General features: G+C 43.4%; 1 protein-coding gene across 1 annotated transcript in view; it reads left to right on the top strand.

The window, feature by feature from the left end:
- Window positions 1–24,586, top strand: part of LOC149225193 (Zn-dependent exopeptidases superfamily protein) — a 608,410-nt gene that overhangs the window by 327,134 nt on the left and 256,690 nt on the right. The window contains 1 exon segment of the mRNA XM_089379887.1: window positions 11,018–11,452. Within this exon segment, the coding sequence (XP_089236013.1) occupies window positions 11,018–11,452 (435 nt within the window).

The following is a 24,586-nucleotide window of genomic DNA, read 5'->3' on the forward strand; positions in this document are numbered from 1 at the left end:
CTTTTGCATATGCTGTAATCTAAGTCTATCATGAGAGACTCTGAGCTGATTAGATACACCACGCAGGGTAATCTGTCTAACAAACAAAAACAACTGTTTATATATTGTTATATATTTGATTACGCCTGTACATAGGCCTTGCAGGACCCCTTCCAGTATGATATCTCATATATATAATATCAAAAAAGTTTCAAAAATTTGTGTTTTTACAGTTCTTTACAAAAAACATTTGTAAATCAGGGATTAGGGTCCCCCTGATAATGCTGATCTATATACGGCCGATGAAAATAACGAAATTCATCAGCCCCCCTCTGCTCTTGTATCACCCATTCTCCTCTGGGTAATGACGCGGCCTCCTTGGATAGTTGGTCAGCGCTGCTGTTATGCTCCCTGTAAATGTGATTACAAGAGATATTGTTAAATTCCGCCTTGAATATATTCACTTCGTTTAATATAATGCTGAGTGTGTGTATGTGGCAAACAGATATGCTATTGAACCAGTTAACAATAATCTTTGAGTCCCCAAATATATTTAAATTGTAGCACTGATGTCCCAAGGAGAAATGCAATAGGTGACGGAGGGTAATGAGTTCCGCGTAATTGTTGGTGCCAGCTCCTAATCCCATCTTTACTTTGTAAAAATGATGTTCATTTATGAAAAGAATGAAGCCACCTCCACAGCCCTGTTGATTTGCAGCCCCATCAAAGAAGGCCCAGGGGGTAGCTTTGTCAATGCTGGGAGGTGGGTGAGTGCGGCGCTCTCTAGGAGGTATAGGATCCGGCAATTCATGATATGCAGAGATAATTCCAGCCTCAATGTGTGGCCAGCACACAGATTTGTTATCAAATATGTATCGGTTGCGTGCCTGCCAGACAGACCAGCTGACAAGCAAGGGAAGGCACTGGAGTTTTGTTCCCTTGTGTCTTCCAGACCAATCCTCCCATGCGCTGTTAAGATCATTACCAGACCATAACCCCGTGAAACCGATAGATGAGGATATGTTCCGCCAGAGAGCTTGTGTAGCCGTGCAGAGTAAGAAGATATGTTCCGTGGATTCCGATTCGCGTTTACACAGTATGCACCAGGTTGGTCCAAAAATAGCTCTGTGAGTAAGATGCTCCCCCGTGGGCACTATGTCTTTAAGAATGCACCAGAAGAAAAGTCTAGTGCGCGGGGGTGCAGTAAGCTTCCAAATGTGACTCCACCAATTCAAAATCTGTTCTGGTTTTTTGTGATGTATCAGTGTGCTATAACCTGACTTTGGGGAATAAATACCATTGTCTGCCAGACTCCAAACTAATTCATCAGGCCCCTCTTTTATCCTGATGTGGGATTCCAATAGTGCTTGGACATAATCGTTCCATTCCTGGTGCCATCGGGGAGGAAGGTCGATATGCTGTGCCGATTTCCAAGCTTGAGAAAATATATTCGAATTTTGTTGGTCAGCAATGTGCGAGAAAAACTTGATCTCATGTGCATGTAGATATGCGATGAGGTCTCTGGATAGTATGTGTCTTCCTCCACAGCCAATCCACGGATCCAGCCCGATCCTGCCCAGGGAGCCATCATTAATTCGCCACGCCAGGTTGTCTCTTATATGGGGGAGGGAGTGGAGCAATGCCTTCCATACCGATGAGCTACCCATCGACGGCCATGTGGGAAGACGCGCCCAGTCCAGCAGGTTTTGTGGCCAGATATATTTATGGTATGAGATGTGAGTCCATAGATTCTGACCTGTCAACAATGTCCATCCCATTTTGGCAGCTAAGGCTTGGGCAAAAAGGGGGAGATCTTTCAGTCCCCAACCTCCCCATTTCTTTGGCAATGCAATTTTTTGCCAACTGATCCATGCAAATAATCTTTTATCCTGATTCCCGTTCCAGAGGTATCTGTTACATAATTGTTTCAATCGAGATAGAATATTCCTGGGAATCCATGCAAGTGCCATCCAGTAAACCGGAGTAGCTTCCAGGACCGATTTGATAAGCACCAATGTGCCCGCCCTGGATAAATATCTATGACTCCAGATGGATAGTTTCTTCTCCAGTTTTGTAACCAGCCAGACCCAATCTGCGATTCTGTGGCAAGTAGGTTTAAGCCAATAACCCAGATATTTGAGACCTCTATCCAAGGGGTGGATACTGTAGGGAAAGACCTGGTGTGCAAATTGGGATTCATGAACAGAGGTACGAGTAAAGGTTATGGTGGATTTGGATTGGTTGGCAAGCATTCCAGTAGCAGACGAGAAGAGAAGGAGAATCTTGGAAAAAGATCTGGATTCCTGAATGCTGCCATCCAGAAAAATAAGCACATGATCCACAAATAGGAGATGTGTGAGGAAACAGTCTTCTGTGATCTTGAGTCCACAGATATCTCCATCCCTTTTGGCAGATGCAATCAAACGACTTAGACCCTCCATGACAATAAGAAATAGAAGTGGGGATAAAGGGCAGCCCTGCCTTAGCCCCCTTTCAGAGTGAAAGAAGTGTGAGGTCGAGCCATTGATGAGGACACTGAAGGAGGGTGTGGTGATGCAGGCCATGATCCAAGTGATGTAATTGTGAGGGAAACCCAAATGAATCAGCAACATCTTAATATAAAGCCAGCTGACCCGGTCAAAAGCTTTGGATAAGTCAATCTTGAGAATGATGCTTTTTAGATGCTTGGTCCAGATGGAGTGGATGGCTTCCTGTGCCGAACCAATGGCTTCGTGGATCTGTCTGGATTCGAGGAAGGCGAATTGTTGAGGAGCAATATGTCTGGAGAGGATCGGCCTGAGTCGATTTTCGATTATCTTAGAAATAATCTTATATAGGCAGTTGCATAAGGAAATAGGCCTATAATCATCAAAAGAGGAAGGGGCATCGGACTTTGGTATGAGGGTGATGAAGGTCGAGTTGATGGCATGGTATAAGGAACCCGAAATTCTGCTTTCCTCCACTACTTTCAATAAGTCCTGCCCCAGCAGCTCATAAAATGCCAGGTAGAATTCAATGGTCCATCCATCCGGGCCTGGGCTCTTATCTTTTTTGAACCATTTTAACGTGCCTTCGAGTTCACCGGAGTTGACAGGTGCGAAGAGCTCTTCTGCTTCATCCTCATTGACAAACCTTGGAAAGCGTCCTGCCACATTTATAATATCAGGAAGATTTGCTTCGCGGGGGCTTTTGTAAAGGTTCCTGAAATGTGAGGTACCAAGGTGGGCTAGTTTGTTGAAGGTATCGGCCAAGCCTCCCTCAGGCATGGGAAGGTTCCAAATGGTGTTAGATACCTTTCGTCCCTTGGCATGGTTTTGAAAGAACCTCGTATTATCATCCCCAACTTTTAACCATATAGCTCTACTCCTTAGCCTCTAGGATTCCTCGCGCTCCTTTAGGATGTTGGCCTTCTGATTTTCAAGCTCAATCAGTTGGATCTTTTCCTCTGCAGAAATGAATCCCAAACTTCGATCATCAAGTAAAGAGCTCAGCTCAGCTTCAATATTAGTGAGTTGTGAGGTTTCCCGTGAATGTTTCTCCCTGGCCCATTTAATAGAGAGGTGTTTAATCTCAGAGAGATTGTTGCAAAACCCTTTTGCGAAGGACTCTGCTCGGTTGATAGGGTTTGCAATCCAGAGGTCGGAGACCATCTTGATGTTGGAAGGGTCACTCAGCCAGACATGGTTGAATTTGAATGGGGATTTCGGCTTTTTGAAAGGCCCTTGGATTTCCAGATAAATGGGTGAGTGGTCCGATACACCCCCCGTACCCACCCATTGCCTGTAGTGATGCAGCTGCTGTAGGAGAGGTCCTTTCATTAAGAATCTGCCAAGTCTACGAGCTAGTGCTGCCTCACCCACCCTTCTGTTCCTCCAGGTGGGTAGCGGTTTTTTGCATGGGGACATCGATAAAATTGGACTATTCCATCAGATTAATCATATGGTCAGTGATAGCGTCAATTTGAGCCACAGACCCCCATGATTCTCTGAACCCCAGAGAAAAATTTAGGTCCCCTCCAATAATAGTATGTTCAGAGTCCAGAAGGGAAGGTTTAGTAGACACTGCCAAAATTGTTCCTTTTGATGACAGGGTCCATACACATTCACAATCCTAAGAATCATACCAAGATCAGTAGAGAAAATATCCAGTCCCAAGTATCCCCATCCCCCCCAAGAAGCATCAACCCGAATTGTTCGAGGGTTGTATCCTATAGCCAGATCCCCAGACCTCCCAGCAACATCTAGGGCAACAAAAGTCTAGCTCGGGATCATAGATTGAAGTGTATGGGAGATTTGATCAGCCATACCCAGAGTTTCTTGAAGTAAAATTATGTCAATCGGTTCGGTCTCGATGAGTCGCCTCAAGGCTAGTTTCTTAGAGGCACTAGCCAAACCCCTGTAGTTAAAAGACAAACACTTCATGGAGGGACACTGCGCGTGGTATGTCCTGCTCTAAGGACCCCGTCAATAGTAGATTGGCGACTGGAAGAGACCTCCGCCCCAGCCCTCCTGATAGCCTTGGAGAGATCTGACTTCCTACCCCTGGATGATAGGGGGATGGCACCAGGCATCAAAAGACCTAGACTAGTCTGACGGACCAGGAGTTCCTTGGTGTGGGGCCTGGAACGAAGGAGATATTGGTGAGGGGGTGATAACCCAGAGGATGACGGAGATACAAAGGATGTGGAAGGAACGGATAATGAGGGGGCGGTAGTGACAATGAGCGGAGGAGTAGACATGATACATTGAGCCATAGAAGTCTGAACCGGTGAGGCTACCGCATAAGAGGTAAAATCAAAAGATGAGAGAGGGGTTCAGAGAGGTACTCGAAGCAATCGTGGCTTCTGCGGCAGAGCGAGCCCTGGTCATTGGTGGGGAGGGTTGTCTGGTTCCTCTGTCCACTGTCTTTGAGATTGGAGAGATAACCGCTGGTGCTGGACCCGAGGGCGAGGGGCGCGAACCGACCGGAGAATTTACCCTGGAAGGTGCAGGCGTGATTTTAGGTGAGTCCTCTGTTCTCCGATTGAGAGGGCATTCTTTGAAGAGATGCCCTACCTTGTGACATCGTCTGCAGCGAAATGGCACCCCTTCGTAATCCAAGATCTGGACTCTGATGTACTTCCCCCACTGTAGAGTAATCTTTTCCTCCAAGCCCTCACGGGTATCCAAGTGGACCAAGATGTGTGTGAGGGTTCTGTTTTTGGACTCCACAAAGGTACAGTCATGATCTAAGTAAGTGCCTAGGGCATTGCCAATCCTGATAAAAACCTCCTCACTCCAGAACTGTAGTGGAAGTCCTGGCAAGCGCACCCAAAGCGGACCTACCCCAATTTGTTCACGTTCAGGGTCGAATAAAGGGCTCCACCGTTTGAGAACGACCGGGGCCATCTCAATGTGCCAGTACTTGGCCAGTACCAAATCCGTGCAGTTTTCCTTTGCAAAATGCAGGGAGAACCAACCCCTGGGCAAGACATGAACCTTTGGTAGCTCCTTCAGTAACCCTCCCCAAATCTCCTTAACCCACTGAGACAGCGTGTTGGCTGAATACGCTCGACCACGGACATGTCCAACCAGCATCGTGCATGCCATGATAGCAAATTCACCAATAGCCGAGGTCTCGCCAAATCTGATGGTGATATCTTTTGAGGTCGCCTTGACGCACTTAGTCTTCCTTTTGCTGGTGCGAGGAGCCGATGGGTGGTCCACCAGAGGGTTTGGGATGCCTTCCGGAGGGTTATGTTTTGCCGGTCTAACCATAACCACGGGGGTCTCGAAACAGCCAAATGGTCGAGCTCCCGAGCAGGGGGGTTGATGGGCTGCTGCGGTAATCGGGATGTCAACAGAGGGAACAGTAAAGAAAGATGAATGAGGGTCAAAACAGGGCGAGGGGGGAGTGTGCGAGGATAAGATGTGGAGGGTGCCGGAGACAGAGGAGCGACTTTGAAGCCCGAGAATCCACAGAATGCGACCCGGAGGGTGGGGGAGCCGAGCAATGCTGAGGAAAGGAGACCACAGGCGAGGACAAAGGCGGTTCCGGGACAGACAGCGAAATAGCGGAGTCAAGTGGCAGGGTGCGGGAGAAACTAGGGTTTCCAAAAATAACGCGATCCGGGAAAGGCTCCTCGGAATAATCCACTGCTTCAACCTCCATATTGTCCCCCATATTGCAGCGAGAGGTCTATAACTGAAAGCGACGGGTGTGCGGACGGAAACAGTAGTGTAAATAGAGCGCGGCGCCGGAACATAGATGTCTGTCTGCAGTAACTGTAACAACCCTAGGGTTTTACCCTAGCCCCGTACGAACGCTTCCATCTGGAGCTCTCTCTTTTCATATAATTAACGATATTATATCTTATACTTTTCCTGTTGATGAATCAACGACCGAGATTAAGTCCCTAATCAAAGGTTAAGATTAAAACAGACTTGATCCTCGTCACTTAGAAGTTTCTCACCCATATTCTTATTAATACCCATTAATATTTTTATTTTCCTAAGTTTAGACTTAGGAACCCATTAAAAATATTAATTATTTTAATCAGTGTTGTTAAAAGCGCGATTAAATCGCGCTTTTTTCCCTAAGCCGATTTAATCGCGCGTTTTATGGGAAAAAAGCGGCTAAATTTTTTTTTGCCGATTTTTCGAAAAAAAGCGCGCTTTTTTCCGAAAAAAGCGCTGGGTTGCCAGGACAGCACGATTTTATAAATTTTTTTTTGGTTTTTCATTTGGTCATTTGGGTTTTTTCATGCAATTTTTTTGGAAAGAAACAAATAATTTTTGAGTGGGGCAGCTTAATGATCAATTCTAGGCCCTAGTATGGATATGTTATTCATGGTAATGTTAAATTCTTAAAGTAAAAGTGACATTCTCCTTAATCTTCATTTTCATCCTTTTACTTAAATTTTTAACATTACCATGAAATGACTCAGGATGTTTGAGAGTGGTTCCAGCCTCATTGGATTTCATATGGAGAAAGTAGAATTTTAGATTTCATTAAAATCCAGCAGACTTATCAGTTTTTCAGGATTTCAGGATTGGGAGATTGTAATGTTTCCAGGTGACACCACCTGCTCGGGCTACCCCTGCCACCAGTAGAGGACGTGGTCTACCTCCTATAGCTCCTACTTCTAGTTCTTCAGCTTCTAGAGCACATCAGACTCCACTGCCATCTCCACCAGCACAGGCACCAGCATCTACATCTAGAGGGAAAGGGAAACCTGTGGCATTTCTCGCAAGAGGGGCAGAGGAAATCAATAGGATTAGACCTCATTTTATTGTATATGACATTATGACATGATGAGATACATTATCATATTTTTTGTTGATATTTTGAGGCTGAGTTGGGACTCAGGAGTCAGGACTTACTATTCAGGACATGATTCAATGTTATGTGTGATTTTAGCGCTAGAAATGATATTAAACATCTTATATATTAGTTTTTTTATCATATTTATGTGTCAATGTATTTATTTTATGTTGTAGATGGTTTAGATATTAAAAAAAATGAAAAAAAATGAATATTTTTGTACCAAACGCTTTTTTCCTGCTTTTTTCCGCTTTTTTCCCGCTTTTTCCGATTTTTTCCGCTTTATTCCCGGCGCCGATTTAATCCCGCTCGCGCTTTTCACAACATTGATTTTAATAACTCCTCATCCGGGTGGAATTTCTCCAAACGATTTCTGGGTCTTGGAGATCTCATGTGTTCTAGCCCTTCCAAAAAATTTCAGAGCTAGAGCACATCCTATGCTACCCAAAATCAACACTCTCTGTCTCAACTGTGCCAACTCCCTGAAGTGCAACTCTGGGTCCTTCCTGTCAAATCACTCTATAAATCTTCGGGTAAACTCTGTGTAGGAAGTAATCGCTACATGTCCCTTAGTAATTGTTCTTTGGTACCACCACTCCTGTGCATCTCCATCAAAGTGTAAGGTGGCAAATTTAATTGCATTTGCCTCCCTCATAGGTTTCAAGTGGAAGTAGGTGTCTAGCTTCTGAACCCAAGCCCTAACAGAACTCCTGGCTGACCCATCGAAGTTGGGGAGTGTTATCTTCCCCACTGTCTTCTGCAAATTCTGGTTCTACTATCCTCCCTTGTGTGATGACCCAACTCCATCTTTGTGCTTCTCTTTCAGGTGGCGGAACTCCCTGAAAGACATGGCCGTTTTGATCTTGGGGTCTAATGCATCATGCTTATCAACCCCCTTTGAAAAGGATCTCAATATTCTGTGAATGAATTAGGTTGGCCCGATGGCCCGTCTACAAATTGGGGCATAGTGGGATGGCTAGAATGACTGATTACAGGTGGGGTCTCTGGTCGGTTTATGCATGCATTTGTTTGGCTCCCCTCACTAGTTCGGGATCCACCTTCACCACTGTTGTCCTACCTCCCCTGATTCTGCAAATGCACACTAGCCAGCTACGCTAGCATGTCCATCATGAGATTTTGTTGCCTGCCCAACTCTGCCAATGTCAACTCCTTACACCCCTGTTCAGACCCCTCCACATTCTCTTCATTCTCCATGGTTTCTCCTCCCTAATTATCACACTCTCTAGCATTTTCTACCTCAGTATCCGAAAAATGATCAGGCCCTTGACCTCTACCATGCCCTCTTTTTCCTTGGCCCCTGCCTTTGTGAAAGACAACACCCCTAAAATGATCCTGCATCACCAGTTCCTATGCTCACAGTTGGCCAAAAACGTGCTATGATACCACCACTGTAATATTCCTAATTGGAAATTAACAGTAATAATAGAACAATGAATTAGGAACAACAATATAAATTCAAAAACCAAGCGCAGAATTCAGAACACCAGTGAAATAAAGCAGAACAACTGAATCATTTTATTAATTATGGAAATCTGGGTACATAAATGAGTAAGAACAATAGAAGTTGGGCTTGCTATGCAAGCTATGCAAAACCCAGGTAGAATCTCGCTGACCCAGATGTGGAAATGCGCACTGCCCAGAAATTATGTTGTTGGCTTCCAAATGGAACTGAAGATCCTGCTATGTATACTGCTCAGAAGATTTTGAAGGCATCTCCTCCAAATACCCAAAAAAACCTAGAAAGGGTTTGAGATGATTCTGGGTGCTGAAAAAACCCTCCAAGTGGTGTGAGTGGCTCTCTGGCTGGCTACACACACTGCTGGGAAGTTCTGCTCCAAAATACCCCCAAATCCACCACTACAGAAGCCTCCACACCAAACTGAGGAAATTGACTCCTAAACCCCAAATTCTCTCAACCCTTGGCCCTTCAAATCTCCCCTTCTCCTACCCCTGTGCAGACTTTGCCTAGAAACCTCTGTGCGCTACCAAAAGAATAATAATTCAGCCCACAAAATTGGCCTCACTCTAGCCCTGCAAACTACCACCAAAATTCCAACACCAAATAAAGAAACTCTCCTGCAAATAGCCAGTTCTCCAAACCCACTGTAGTTGGTCACAAAGTATGCCACACAAACTGCCTCTGTGCCCAGGAAGTCCGCAGAACTGAGGACTCTGCTGCAATGTAGCTCTATAGAAGCCCGAATTGGACTCCCCAAGTTCCCAACTAGCAAGACACTCGAAGTTCTTCGAGGAAGGGGTGGAGTTTCGCCTGAAACTCCTGTGCTCAACAACATTCCAACTCCTGCACTAAATATCTCCAAGAGAGGTCGAATTTTCTGAAATGTGATAGACAAAAGATGCTCCAAATGCCTCCCTTTTTTCCTCAAGTACTCTAGGCCCATGTGTACCCATTGGTGGCCCCCACAATCCACTAACTCACCTCCTTTTCCTTGTGGGTCAAATTGCCTTCATTAGTGGGCCCCACCTTCCACTATAACTCGATTTTTCTCATTTCTCCGAAGTCCAAAAATACCAGAATGTGCCTCCAATGCCAAAATTGCAAAATGGGCTATACTTAGCAAAATTTATAAAGTTAGGGATATCACATAACTTGTGTCCCAGAGCTCTTGCATTCTCCCTGTCTGTCAAGGAGGTTTGAGGAGGTTCGAGGAGATTCTCAACTGAGAGGGGGCATCTAGGATCTCCTGGACACAAGTATCCACTCCAAAGCAAATGAAACAGGCTACAGAAATTGATGAAACTTCACGCCAAAGTACTTGAAATGTACCAGATTTCCTGACGATTTTGGAGTGGTCTGTACATGCTCTAAAGCTTTCAAGGGGATAAATGGTGGGTAGGGGTCCATCACTTTCCGGGAGCTGTACCCATGCGATGTTGGTTTTAACTTTTAATGCATGGAAGATGTGTAGGAAGCATCATTATGGTGGCAGGATATCTGACGAAGCTTGTGCTATATCTGAATGTGTCTGATTTGATTTAACCATCATATAAAATGTCCTACAAAAGTATTGGTGAATGCAAAAAACAAAAGTTACTTATTTTGTAGGGAAAAGAGGAAATGGAAGAAAATAAAGAACAACTTCCTCCAATAAGGGGAAAATTCCCCAAAATGGATAAAAACTGAAAGAGGTATTATAGCAAATTATACTGGAATTTATTATTTATCTGAGGGATTAGAGAAATTGAATAATAATAATCTATTTTTAAGGTCATGGCCGAGGCACACACCTAACTGGTGTATGAGACCCTCTTGTTTGTGGGACGAGAGACCTAACTCCTCATGTGATTGAAGTTTTGAACTGCCAAAGTCTATGGAGGTGTATCTATTCTACTCCCCTCTGGATTTGAACTTATGACCTCTTACAAAGAAACAAATTCTCTTAATCATTAGGCCCACTCAAGCTTTGGAGAGGCGGGAAACTGTGATATGCATTGCAAATAAAGTTCAGTGAGATGTATCTTTCTAGATTGATTGTTTTATGCCATCTGGAGTGAGGATTTACTTAAAGTATCATAAAATCTTTGAACTTCTATGAAGTAATTTCCAGTTCATGCTTTTTAATTCCTTGTCTTGCTTGGGAGAAGATATACTCATTAGCTGAACTGAAGGTAAGATTGTGACACATGTGATTACTTCATAATAATTCTTTACAATACCAATATTTATAGACAATATTGCTTTTGTGCCTTGCAGGGAAAGTACATGATTGTCTACTCTCAAAAGTTTGCAAATACACTATATGTCTCAGTTATTTTGCAGTCATTGTTGATTTGGACTGCTTCATTGGTTCAGGGAGGAGTTCGAGCTGTGATGTCCCTCTCCTTATCGTGCTTGAGTATTTTGATGACATGGGCCCTATCTCTGAGCTTTTCTGCTTTAATCGCTTTCCTCTTGCCACATTTATGTTTATCACCATTTCCCTATATAGCAAGTCCCTGGTTATTGGTAGGCTTATTTGGTGCACCTGCATTACTTGGGGCTCTTTTTGGTCATCACTTGGGATATGTTACGCTGCATAGGTACTTGTTACAACTAGGGAAGAAAAAACATGAGTTGTCTAGCAATGAGGGTATTAGTAAATATCAATTGGATTCCATCAAGTGGGAGGCACATAGGTGGTTACTTAAAGTTGGGCTCGTTCAATGGATATTAATGTTGATGTTGGGAATTTGTGTTAAGGATGGTTCTTCATTCATAGCTTTTATTTAGCTTGTTTCACCAGTAGTAGCATGTAAGTTTTTCAAACATTTTCCTTTCCAGTTACTTCAAAGTGGGGTTTGTAGCAATGAAAAAATGCGTGTTTTTCAGTTGGCATCATTTGTGGTTCAAATTTCAGACAGCTCATTCTGCGCATATTTCTCTTACTGTTACAGATGGTTTAGCGGAAGCAATTTTGTCATGATTGCGACAACTTAGAGAGTTGAAACCTCCATCATTAATTCTTGGTCTCATACTGCTTGTGGTTCTCACTACTAGTGTATTTATACGTGGGTGGAGATTATTGTTGGAACTATAATTCACTTTGATAGGTTCCTTCTTCACTTCCCTTGCATTACATTTTAGTTTCTATGAGAGATATGTTAAACTCATTTAATGTATGAACAACACATGTTTAACATATTTGAAATATAAAGGATATTTACCAAGAACCTTCACTCTTAAGAATAAATCTAGACTCTCAAATATTTCAAAAAATTAACCTTAAAATATGTACATGTAAATACTCTCACCATTAGTTAGTAGTGTTAAGTTGGTACAAGTTTTTAGTCCTTTAATATGTAAAAGACATGTATTTGGGCGATGACAACTTTAATTAGCCAGACCATTATGGTGGGAACGTATTTTATTACTTATTTATACATTATTTAGAGCAATGTTGCAAACATCGGCATGGGGATAAAATCAGCAAGGGTCTGGACCAGTGTTGCACGAAATGCCCCCCCTCCTCCCCGGATCAAAAGCCTGATTCGTGGCCCATATGGATGCATGGGTGATCCGGCCCTGAAACTGCGGTTCGGAAATATGGAACCGTGGATTGGGCTGGAAAAAACAATTCCCAGTTTGTGGTAACCGTCCGGCTCGATCCGCGGTTTTGTACGTCTGAGTTGCGACTCCTAAGACAGATCATTGGTGGATCAACCGCGGATTGGGGCCAACTCTAAGCAGATCCTGAGCGGTTCTGAGGGCCGCCGACTGGTTCCACAGGCCAGACCCACTAAATTCTTTTTTTTTTTTTGCTTAATTGTAGTTGGGGGTGGGTTTAGCTTGGGTTAGGGAAAATAATGAGGGGATTAAAACTCCTTTTCTTCTCTCATTTCCTCACTCTTGTATTTTTGGAGAGCTTGGAGAAGAAATGAAAAAGAGAGGAGAAGAGAGACTTGAGGAGAGATTGGAGGAGTGAAGAAGGAGGAGCTAGGAGCAATGAAGGAGGAGAAGCTTGGAGGAGTAAAGAAGGGCTTCCATCTACAAGAGCTAAAGAGGTAAGTGCAAACCCCAAACTCGAGCTAAAGAGGTAAGTGTTGTTGATTTGGGGTAGCATCGGATGTGCTCTAGCCACGAAATTTGGTGGAGAGGTTGGGGCACATACGATCTCCAATACCCAGAAAGGGTTTGGGCAGATTCTAAACAGTTCAGGAGATATTAAAATAATTAACATTTTTAATGGAGTCCTAAGTCTAAACTTAGGGAAAATAAAATATTAATGTGTATTAATATGAACCTATGTTAGAATGGTCCAAAAGACATGGATCAAGCCAGATCTAATCTTAGCCGTTGATTAGGGACTTAATATCGGTCGTTGATTTGTCAATGAGAAAAGTATAAGAGGAGGCTTGAGGGTCACTTGGAGAAGACACTGAGGGGGACCAGTCAGTTCAATTTCTAGAGTGTGGTTTGCTGAGAAATTGAACCAGTGGCCTGGAAAGCAGTCAGGAGGCAACAAGTACGGAACAGAGAGACGAGAGATCAACGTAGAGGTAGAAGAGGCAGACGCAGAGCTAGAGAGAGCCATGCAGAGGCAACAAACACTGCACATAGCCAGAAGGGCCAGTGTCATCCACGCAGAGGCTGCAGGAGTGACGCAGAGAGCCAGAGAGGCTGCATAGAGCCTTAGTAGGCTGACGCAGAGAGTTTTAGGCTGATGCAGAGGGTTTCGGGCTGACACAGATGATTTCAGGCTGACGCAGAGGTCAGTAGGGCCTACGTTGGGTTCAAAAGAAGTGCTGGAAAATTTGTCTATCTGTGGGTAAGCCAGTTTGGCACCGTGTTGTACTAGAAAATTGCTGAATAATAAAATCCTCCCTTGCTGCATCGGTTTTCCCACATTGGGTTTTTTCGGGGATATTAGTCCAAAATAACTGTGTCAATGTGTTGATTCTTGTGCATATGTTTGTTTTTGTATTACGGTGTGATATGTGCAGCAGTATTTATTTTAATGTTTGTTGAAGTAATTTCATGAATAAATTATGGTGAAATAAGTAGGAAAAGTAAATCAGTTGTTGCATTGATAGAATTTTCACATGGTATCAGTTATGGGTCGAGATCACGATGCAGAGGCATCCACCTCAGGGGACACACAGATTTTCAGAAGATTGCACAACAGAAAGATATTTCAATTTCTCTATGTTGGCTTCTAGGCTAGAAGAAGAAGTGGCGTGCATGACTAGTGCTGCATCATCAGAAGTCTGGTATATAGATGATGGAGCCTCGTGGCATATGACGGGAATCAAGGAGTGTTTCTTAGAATATTGAGAAGAGAAGATGAACTTTCAGATCACCATGGGGAACAAGGCAAAGTGTACTCTAGTAGGAAAGGGTACCATAGTTTTTCAGACAGAATCGGGAGAGCAATTCCATACCACAAATGTGCTGCATGTACCAGGATTGGGGATGAACTTACTTTCTGTGTCACAACTACAAGGCAAGGGCTATGACATCTACTTCATCAAGGAAAAGGTATACGTCAAAAACCCGAGCTGGAAAAAGAAAGTGCAGATCGGGATGAAAAGTAATCGTTGTATAGATTACAACTAGAATCTCCAATGGCACTAATAGGCAGTCATGGGGATAAGGACTTGAACAAACTATGACATAGTAGGATGGGTCACTTGCACCATGGAGCTCTGAGAATTCTCAGGAGCACTGTAACAAGAGTTTCGATCAAAGTATAGAAAGAGATGATGTATGCAGGGGATGAGCTCTAGGAAAGTATGCCAAGGCGGAATTTCCTAGGAGCAAACACAGGGCCAAGAGTGTACTAGGATTGATACACTCAGATATCTGCAGACGTATGTCCGTCAAAGCTCTCAGCGGTGTCGAGTATTTCCTTACCTTCATTGATGACCACTTGAGGAAAACTTGGATTTATTTTCTGAAAACCAAGGATGAGGTTTTCTGTCGATTCAAGGAGTTCAAAGCTCTAGTTGAGAATCTGATTGGTAAGAAAATAAAAGTCTTGCGCTCAGATAATGGTGGAGAGTATGTCGATAAGGACTTCACTGATTATTGCGCTAAGGAGAGCATCATGAGAGAGTGGACAACTCCCTACAATCTGGAGCAGAATGGGGTGGTAGAAAGGAAAAACAGGACTATTGTAGAAGCAGCTAGGGCCATGTTGCATGATCAGGATATGCCAAAATTCATGTGGGCAGAAGCATGCAACACAACTGTCTATGTTCAGAATAGGACTCCTCATCAGGCATTGGGCAAGATTACTCCAGAGAAAGTCTTCACTGGGAAGACGCTTGAAGTCAGTCATTTCGGGGTATTTGAGAGTTTAGCATATTGCCGCATACCCGAAGAAAAGAGGAAGAAGTTGGATCAGACTACAGAAAGGGGTATATGGTGGGATATAGCGAGAACGCTAAGGCATATAGAATCTATCTTCCAGGGAGCAGGAGGGTAGTAGTACGACGAGATGTAAAGTTCATGTAGGACAGAGCTTTCAGAATATCTCGCAAAATGCCTTCTGAGGAGTAGTCGAAAGAGGATCCGTTGGTCATGCCTCTTTAACCAACGGAAGTGAAGAATTCTTCCTCAGGTCAAGAAGATTCTCAGGATGAGGAGGAGCGAACAGAAGCACTTGTTGGCAGAGGAAGAACTGGCAGAGAACTTCGTCAGATCCTGTGTGATGCAAAGAACTTCATCGGTGAGCCAAGGAACAGTAAGAGGGAGAAAAAACAGCCAGACAGGTATCAGGTGTTAGTAGCTCAGGGTGGGGAGCTTGCCAGTTTCAAGGAGGCAACTCAGCATCAGGTTTGGCTAGATGCGATGGTGGAGAAATATAACTCCATAATGGTGAACGATGTCTGGGAGGTGGTATCAAGGCCTCAAGACAGATCTTTGGTAGGTTCAAGATGGATCTACAAGATCAAATATGCTGCGGACGACAGTGTTGAGAAATACAAGGCCAGGTTTGTGGCTAAGGGGTATGCTCAAAAGGAAGGGATTGACTATGAGGAAACCTTTGCCGCGGTAGCCAGGTATACATCTATTAGGACCATGATATCTCTTGCAGCCCAGATGGGATGGGAGATCCATCGGATGGATGTCAAGACGACATTTCTGAATAGGGTAATAGAAGAAGAAGTATACATTGAACAACCAGAGGGCTTTGAAACTCATGAGAAGAAATCTCATGAATGCAGACTGAAGAAAGCCTTGTATGGGTTGAAGCAGGCACCGAGAGCGCGGTATGGTCGAATAGATGGCTACTTGTAGAAAATGGGGTTTGTTAAGAGTGACGCGGATCCGAATCTCTACTATCCGTTGAGAGAATGAGCCACTTATCTTAGTATTATATGTGGATGATCTCTCTTTGACAGGATCATCCAGACTCGTTGAGGACTGCAAGAAGAATCTAGCCACAGAGTTTGATATGAAGGATCTGGGATGATTGCACTACTTCCTAGGGTTGGAAGTTTGGCAACAGAAAGGAGAAATCTTCCTTCGGCAAGGGAGGTATGCTACAAAGATCCTGAAAAGGTTCGGGATGGGAGACTGTAGACCTATGTCTGCGCCAATGATTACCAACTGGAAGAAGATTGATGCATCAAAAGACAAGGATGTCGATCCCACCCTATACCGACAACGCATAGGGTCGCTGATGTATTTGGTCAATACCAGGCCAGATATTTGCTACGCTGTCAACACCCTCAGTCAGTTCATGGTGGAACCAAAGAGGGCACACTGGGCAGCAGCCAAACACATTCTCAGGTATTTACAAGGAACAATTGATTATGGGCTCTTATACACCAAGGGGAAGGATATTAGGTTGAGTGGATTTACTGATGCAGATTGGGCAGGAAGTTCAATGGATCAGAAAAGTACCTCTGGGTACTGTTTCAACATTGGATCAGGAATGACCTCCTGGTGTAGTAGGAAACAGAAGTCCATGGCTCTGAGCTCATTTGAGGCAGAATATATGGCAGCAAGCACAACTTTGTGTGAGGCCATATGGCTTAGAAAACTGCTGGTGAACCTATTCAGAAGAAATATGGAGGCGACCAGGATCATGTGTGATAATCAGAGTTGCATCAATCTCTCTGAGAATCCAGTATTCCATGACAGGTCGAAGCATATTGATGTCCGGTGTCACTTTGTCAAAGATTGTGTCCAACAAGGAACTGTACAATTGAGCTACACTCCTATAGGAGAACAAGTGGCAGATATCCTCACCAAGGCCCTTGGAAAGTCAAAATTTGACTACTTTAGGGAAAATATGAGAATGGTAAAGAACCCCTTTCAGAAGTAGTGTGTTAGCAGCACAAATGAAGAGGGAGTTGCAGTGCAGATGCAATGTTGGGAGAAAGGACCAGCAACAACACAGATGCAGAGGGAGTTGCAGTGTGGATGCAGTGTTGGGAGAAAAGACCAGCAACAACATAGATGCAGAGGGAGTTGTTGTACAGATGGAGCAGTGGCAGTAGCAGAGTCATGGGCAGCAGTACATGATGCAGCAGTGTAGAGGATGTTGGGCTGGGAGGCTTAACATCAACACAGGGACCAATGCCGGATGATTAGGGTAATACTCAGTGAGGAGTATTACTAGAGCACAGTCCTCGCTAAGAGGGAGTGTTGCTTTGGGGTAGCATCAGATGTGCTCTAGCCACGAAATTTGGTGGAGAGGTTGGGGCACATAAGATCTCCAATACTTAGAAAGGGTTTGGGCAGATTCTAAGCAGTTCAGGAGATATTAAAATAATTAATATTTAAAATGGAGTCCCTAAGTCTAAACTTAGGGAAATTAAAATATTAATGTGTATTAATATGAAACTGTGTTAGAATGGTCCAAAAGACATGGATCAAGCTAGATCTAATCTTAGCCATTGATTAGGGACTTAATCTCGGCCGTTGATTTGTCAATGAGAAAAGTATAAGAGGAGGCTTGAGGTCACTTGGAGAAGACACCAAGGGAGACCAGCCAGTTCAATTTCTGGAGCGGGGATAGCTGAGAAATTGAACCAGTGGTCTGGAGAGCAGTTAGGAGGCAACATGTACGAAATAGAGAGATGGGAGATCAGCGCAGAGGCAGAAGAGGCAGACGCAAAGCCAGAGGGAGCACGCAGAGGCAGCAGAGGCTGTGCAGAGCCAGAAGGGCCAACATCATCCACGCAGAGGCTGCAGGAGTGACGGAGAGAGCCAAAGAGGCTGCGTAGAGTCTCAATAGACTGACGCAAAGGGTTTTAGGCTAGCGCAGAGGTCAGTAGGGCCTACGCTAGGTTCAAAAGAAGTGCTGGAAAATTTGTCTATCTGTGGGTAAGCCAGTTTGGCACCCTGTTGTACTAGAAAATTGCTGAATAATAAAATCCTCCCTTGCTGCACCGTTTTCCCACATTGGGTTTTTTCGGGGACATTAGTCCAAAATAACTGTGTCAATGTGTTGATTCTTGTGCATATGTTTGTTTCTGTATTACGGTGTGATATCTGCAGCAGTATTTATTTTAATGTTTGTTGAAGTAATTTCATGAATAACTATGGTGAAATAAGTAGGAAAGTAAATCAGTTGCTGCAGTGATAGAATTTTCACAAGTGCAAAACCCCAAACTCCCTCATTTTTCTGTCATTGTTTTTTGTATTTTTTCTCCTCCCTCTCCTACTCTTTCCCATTCTTTCTTCTTGCTCATTTAATTGCAGGTTGTCCACCACCTATATTCATATTCCAAGATGGTGTTTTTTTGGCTTCTATGTATCATTCCACTTTTGGTTTTCATGATGGCAAGGGGGAGTAGGAATAGAAGGGAAGAAGAACAAGAGGATAGTGGTCCCCATATGAGTGACCCAATATATGATGAGGAGGAAGGGTTTGAAGAGGAAGGGGATGAACCTAAAGAGAACATTGAAACACTAGAGGGGAAAGTTGCATTGACACCCTTGTGGAACTATGTGACCAAACTTGAAGGGGGAAAAGGTGGTGGAAGCTACAAGTTTTTGTGCCCTCATGGTTGTCATGGAGGAAAACCATATAGTGGTTCATATACCCGTGTGAGGAGGCATCTTTGTGGGGTGTTGGACAGTGATGACAAAAAGGGTGTTGTGGGGATACAAATTTTCCCAAACGTTTCAACTGAACAAAGAAGAAAATACATCCAAATAGAGGAGGCTGCACAACAAAAAAACAAGAAACAAAAAACTTAGTCTGAATCAAGTGCAACCTCTAGATTTGGTAGCTCATCTCTCATGGTACTTTTGCAACCTATGGAAGTAGAAGAACAATAGGGGATTTCCTGAATGTTGCTGGGAGGGATGATGTGGATGGAAAGATAGTCTGATTTGTTTGTGCTTGCGGTGTACCATTCAATGTGCTTCACTCTCCCTATTGGCATGATATGGTTAAGGCCATCAATGAAGCCCCAAAAGGATACAAGAGCCCCAACTATGAGAAAGCTAGAACAGTGTTATTAGAAAGAGAAAAAGCAAAGGTTCAAAGAGCTTTGACATTTTTACAAATGAGTGGGTGGATTGTGGGGTATCCATTGTATAAGATGGCTAGACAAATATTAGAAACCAACATTTGAAAAATGTTCCTGGTGTTTCTGCTAGTGGTGCAGTATTTATTACATGTCATGACTCCTCCGTTAATGCAACTTCCCAAAACATTGCGGATCTCCTATTGTAATCAATCAAAGATGTTGGTCCTAATAATGTGGTTCAAGTGATCACTGATAATGCGACATATTCTAAGGCAACAGGAAAAATTATCGAGCGTACTCATCCACACATCTTTTGGTCTGGGTGCTTGGTGCACACATTGAACCTTTTGATGTATGATATTGTGAAGGATAAAGAATGTGGATGGATTAATGAGCTTTACGAGAAAGGGAAGCAACTCATTAAATTTATCACAGGGCATACAAGGGTAAACTACTTTTATGGCACTTACTCCAAGTTGCAGTGGATTAAACTTGCAAAAACAAGATTTTCAAGTTATTACCTCACCTTTAGGCCGCTAGTGAAGATGAGACAAGCTTTAACTAATATGGTGACCTCGAATCATGGGAGGAAATTAACAATGATAGAGATGGTGCTAATGTAGCCAAGGACACTATTCTTGACATGTTCTTTTGGTCACAGACTAAATATGTTTTGCAATTCACCAAACCAAGTAATTACATGATCAAGTTTGGAGATTCAAATCGACCAATAATTGGGGAGGTGTATGAGCAAATGGATAGCATGTTGGGGTAGATTAAAGCATTGTTAAGCCTATGAAAATTTCTAAACTGAAATTCTATTACTGCAACAAATGATTTATTTCACCTACTTATTATACTCAATAAGTTATTTACGAAATTCTTTTAGCAAATATTAAAATAAATTCTACTGCAGTTAGCACACAATTACCCAGAGAAAAAAATACATGCACAAGAATCAATCACATTGACACAATTATTTTTGGACAATTGTCCCGGAAAAACCCAATGTGGGAAAACTGGTGCAACAGATGAGGGATTTATTAATCTTCAGCAGCAATTGCTTTTACAAGGAATGATTTTACAAAGAAACTGAAAGAAAACACCTGAGACCTTCCTTCTGAGACTATCTGACACTTTGGAGACCCTGCTCCCACTTCTGTGTCACCCTTGCGTCACTCTGATTGACCCATCGTGGCTTTGAGTGGCTCTGTGACCCTCTGCATCAGCATGCGTAGGCCCTGTGTCTCTCCTTTGGACTGCATCTCTCTTTCTGCATTGTCTTCCACTAACCCTGCATCACCTCCTACTCTATCATTGCCTGCTGCTGAAGCCCTCCTCTTCCTCCACGCTGCAACTCCCTCTAAAATCAATCTCCTCTTTCTCCATGCTGCAACTCCCTCTGAAATCGATCTCCTCTTCCTTTGAGAATCGAATTTCCTTGAGATACTGAGTATCTGCCGGTGTATCTCCAAATGACCCTCAAGTCTTCTCTTATACTTTTCCTGTTTATGAATCAACGACTGAGATTAAGTCCCTAATCAACGGCTAAGATTAAAACAGACTTGATCCTCGTCTCTTATAAGCTTCTCATCCTTATCTTTATTAGTACCGATTAATATTTTTATTTTCCTAAGTTTAGACTTAGGAACCCATTAAAAATATTAATTATTTAACAACTCCTTATCTGGATGGAATTTCTCAAAACGATTTTTGGGTCTTGGAGCTCTCATGTGCCTTAGCCTCTCCTCCAAATTTCAAGGCTAGAGCACATCTGATGCTACCAAAAATCAACACTCCCTCTTAGCGAGGAATGTGCTCTAGTATGTTTCACTATAGAACCATCAGAGTGATATTCTGCACTGGTACCTGTGTTGATGCTTGGCTTGCTACCTTACATCCCCTGCACTGCTGCTTCCTTTACTACTGCCCATGACACTGCCACTGCCACTGCTTCTCCTGTACTGTAGCTCCCTCTCAACCTGCTGCATCATGCTACCCATAGCACTGCCACTGCTAACTTCTGATGCGTATGCATTATTGAAATGGATTCTTTACCATCCCCATCTTCTCCCTGAAATGAACAAACTTTGTTCTTCCTAGAGCCTTGTTGAGGATGTTTTCCACCTATTCTCTTGTAGGAGTGTATCTCAACTGTACTGCTCCTCGTTGGACACAGTTTCTGACAAAGTGACACCTGATATTAATATGCTTCGACCAATCATGAAATACTAGATTCTCAGAGAGCTTGATGCAACTCTGATTATCACACATGATCCCAGTGGCTTCCATCCTGCTCTTGAATAGATTCACATGCAATTTCCTAAGCCATATGGCTTCGCACAAAGTTGTGCTAACTGCCATATATTCTCCTTCAGTTGAGCTCAGAGCCACAAATTTTTGTTTCCTACTACACCAGGAGGTCATTCCTGATCCAATGTTGAAACAATACCCAATTGTACTTTTCCGATCTACTGAACTTCCAGCCCAATCTACGTCAGTTAACCCACTCAGCCTAATGCCATTGACTCTGGTGTACAATAGTCCATGCTCGATTGTTCCTTGTATATACCTGAGAACATGTTTGGCTGTTGCCCAATGTGCCCTCATAGGTTCTACCATGAACTAATGGAGGGTGTTGACAATGTAACAAATGTCTGGCTTCGTATTGACCAGATACATCAGGGACCCTATGAGCTATTTGTACAAGGTGGGCTCAACATCTTTATCTTCTGATGCATCAATCTTCTTCCAGTTGGTGATCATTGGAGTAGCCATAGCTCTATAGTCCTACATCCTATATCTCTTCAAGATTTCTGTAGCATATCTCCCTTGTCCCAAGAAGATCTCACCCTTCTGCTGCCAAACTTCCAACCCTAGAAAATAATGCATCTGCCCCAAATCCTTCATGTTGAATTCTATGGCTAGGTTCTTCTTGCAATCTATGATGAGCCTAGATGATCCTGTCAGGAAGAGATCATCCACATATAACACTAGGATTAGAGGCTCATTCTCTACAACCAGATAGTAGAGATTAGGGTCTGCGTCACTCTTGATGAATCCCATTTTCTGCAAGTAGCTATCAATTTGACCGTACCATGCCTTAGGTGTCTGTTTCAGCCCATAGAAGGCTTTCTTTAACCTGCATACATGAGATTTCTTCTCATGTGTCTCAAAACCTTCTGGTTGTTCGATGTATACTTCCTCTTCTATTACCCCATTCAAGAATGTCGTCTTGACATCCATCTGATGAATCTCCCACCCCATCTGTGTTGCAAGAGATGTCACAGTCCTAATAGAAGTATACCTGGCTACTAGGGCGAAGGTTTCTTCGTAGTCTATCCCTTCCTTATGAGCATACCCCTTAGCCACGAACCTGGCTTTGTATTTCTCCACACTGCTGTCTGCAACATATTTGATCCTGTAGATCCATCTCGAACCTACCACTGATTTGTCCTGAGGCCTAGGTACCACTTCCTAGACATCATTGACCATTATAGTCTTGTATTCTTCGACCATAACATCTACCCATACTTGATGCTGAACGGCCTCTTGAAAGCTAAAAAGTTCCCCAACTTGAGCTACTAAGAACTGGTATCTGTTCTGGTTGTCTTTGCTCCCTTTTACTATTCGTAGGTGCACCAATGAATTTTTCTGCATCCCGTAGAATCTGTCGGAGTTCCCGGCTCGTTCTTCCACTAGTAGTAGGTACTAGGTACATCTATCAACTCCTCTTCTTCCTGAGATTCCTCCTGTTCTGAAGCCTTGTCTTCAAGAGGATTTCTGGTACCAGTTTCTGCTGGTTGAAGTGGTTTGACCAACGGCTTGTCTTTCGACTGCTCCTTGAAAGGCATTTCTCAGGATTTTCTGAAAGCTCTATCCTCCATGAACTTTACATCCCACCGAACTACTACCTTCCTACTCCCTGGAAGATAGACTCTATATGCCTTAGCATTCTCGCTATATCCCACAAGATATCCTTTCTCAGTAGTTTGATTTAATTTCTTTCTCTTCTCTTCAGGTATATGGCAATATGCTAAACTCCCAAATATCCTGAAATGACTGACTTTAGGTGTCTTCCCAATGAAGACCTTCTCTGGAGAGATTTTGCCCAATGCCCTATGAGGAGTCCTGTTCTGGACATAAACTGTCATGCTGCATGCTTCTACCTACAGGAATTTAGGCATATCCTAATCATACAACATTACCCTAGCTGCTTCTAAAATAGTCTTGTTTTTTCTTTCTGCTACTCCATTCTGCTCCGGATTGTAGGGAGTTGTCCACTCTCTTCTAATGCCTTAGCGTAAAAATCGGTGAAGTTCTTGTCAACACACTCTCCACCATTGTCTGAGTGCAACACTTTTATCTTCTTTCCTGTCAGATTCTCCGCTAGAGCCTTGAACTCTTTGAATTGACCGAAAACCTCATCCTTGGTTTTGAGAAAGTAGATCCAAGTCTTCCTGGAACGGTCATCAATGAATGTGACGCAATATTTGTTGATTTGGGGTAGCATCAGATGTGCTCTAGCCACGAAAATTAGTGGAGAGGCTAAGGCACATGACATCTCCAATACCCAGAAAGGGTTTGGGCAGATTCTAAACAGTTTGGGAGATATTAAAATAATTAATAGTTTTAATGGATTCCCTAAGTCTAAACTTAGGGAAATTAGAATATTAATGTGAATTAATGTAAAATTGTGTTAGAATGGTCCAAAAGTCATGGATCAAGCCAGATCTAATCTTAGTCATTGATTAGGGACTTAATCTCGACCGTTGATGTGTCAACGAGAAAAGTATAAGAAGAGGCTTGAGGGTCACTTGGAGAACACACCAAGAGATCAAGATTTCGACTTTCTAGGCCTAGGTTTGCTAAGAAAGTTGAGAGAGTGATCGGAGTTGCAACTGAGGGGCAGTGAATACAGAAGCAGAGTGGCAGAGATAGCATCGGGAGGATCAGTGCAGTAGTGGGAGAGAGGGACATAGAAGCAGCCAAGGGTTCATGCAAAGCCAGTCAGGGCTCACACAGAGGCAGCCAGGAGCTACGCAGTGCCTCATAGGGCCAGCGTCGATGACGCAAGGGCCAGAGACTGACGCAGGGCCTCCAGAAACTGATGCAGGCCAAGCCAAAGTGACGCTGGGCTAACGCTGGGCCAGAGAGAGGCTAACGCAGGCCCTAGAGGCTGACACTGGGGTTTCGTGGGCAGATTGGTGCTGTGGAATTCGGAGCGTTTATCCGAGGTTTCAGCCAAAATATCTGCTTTCGAGTAGAGAGGTACTACTACCAAGTTTTTTCTCTGTGGTAAGCTGGATTTGGCACCCAGATTGTATTTTGAAACTTCTTAATAAATCAAACC

This window comes from Pinus tabuliformis, chromosome J (genome assembly GCF_031772625.1).
Source record: "Pinus tabuliformis cultivar Carrire ecotype Pingquan chromosome J, CPIR1, whole genome shotgun sequence".
Classification (NCBI taxonomy): domain Eukaryota; kingdom Viridiplantae; phylum Streptophyta; class Pinopsida; order Pinales; family Pinaceae; genus Pinus; species Pinus tabuliformis.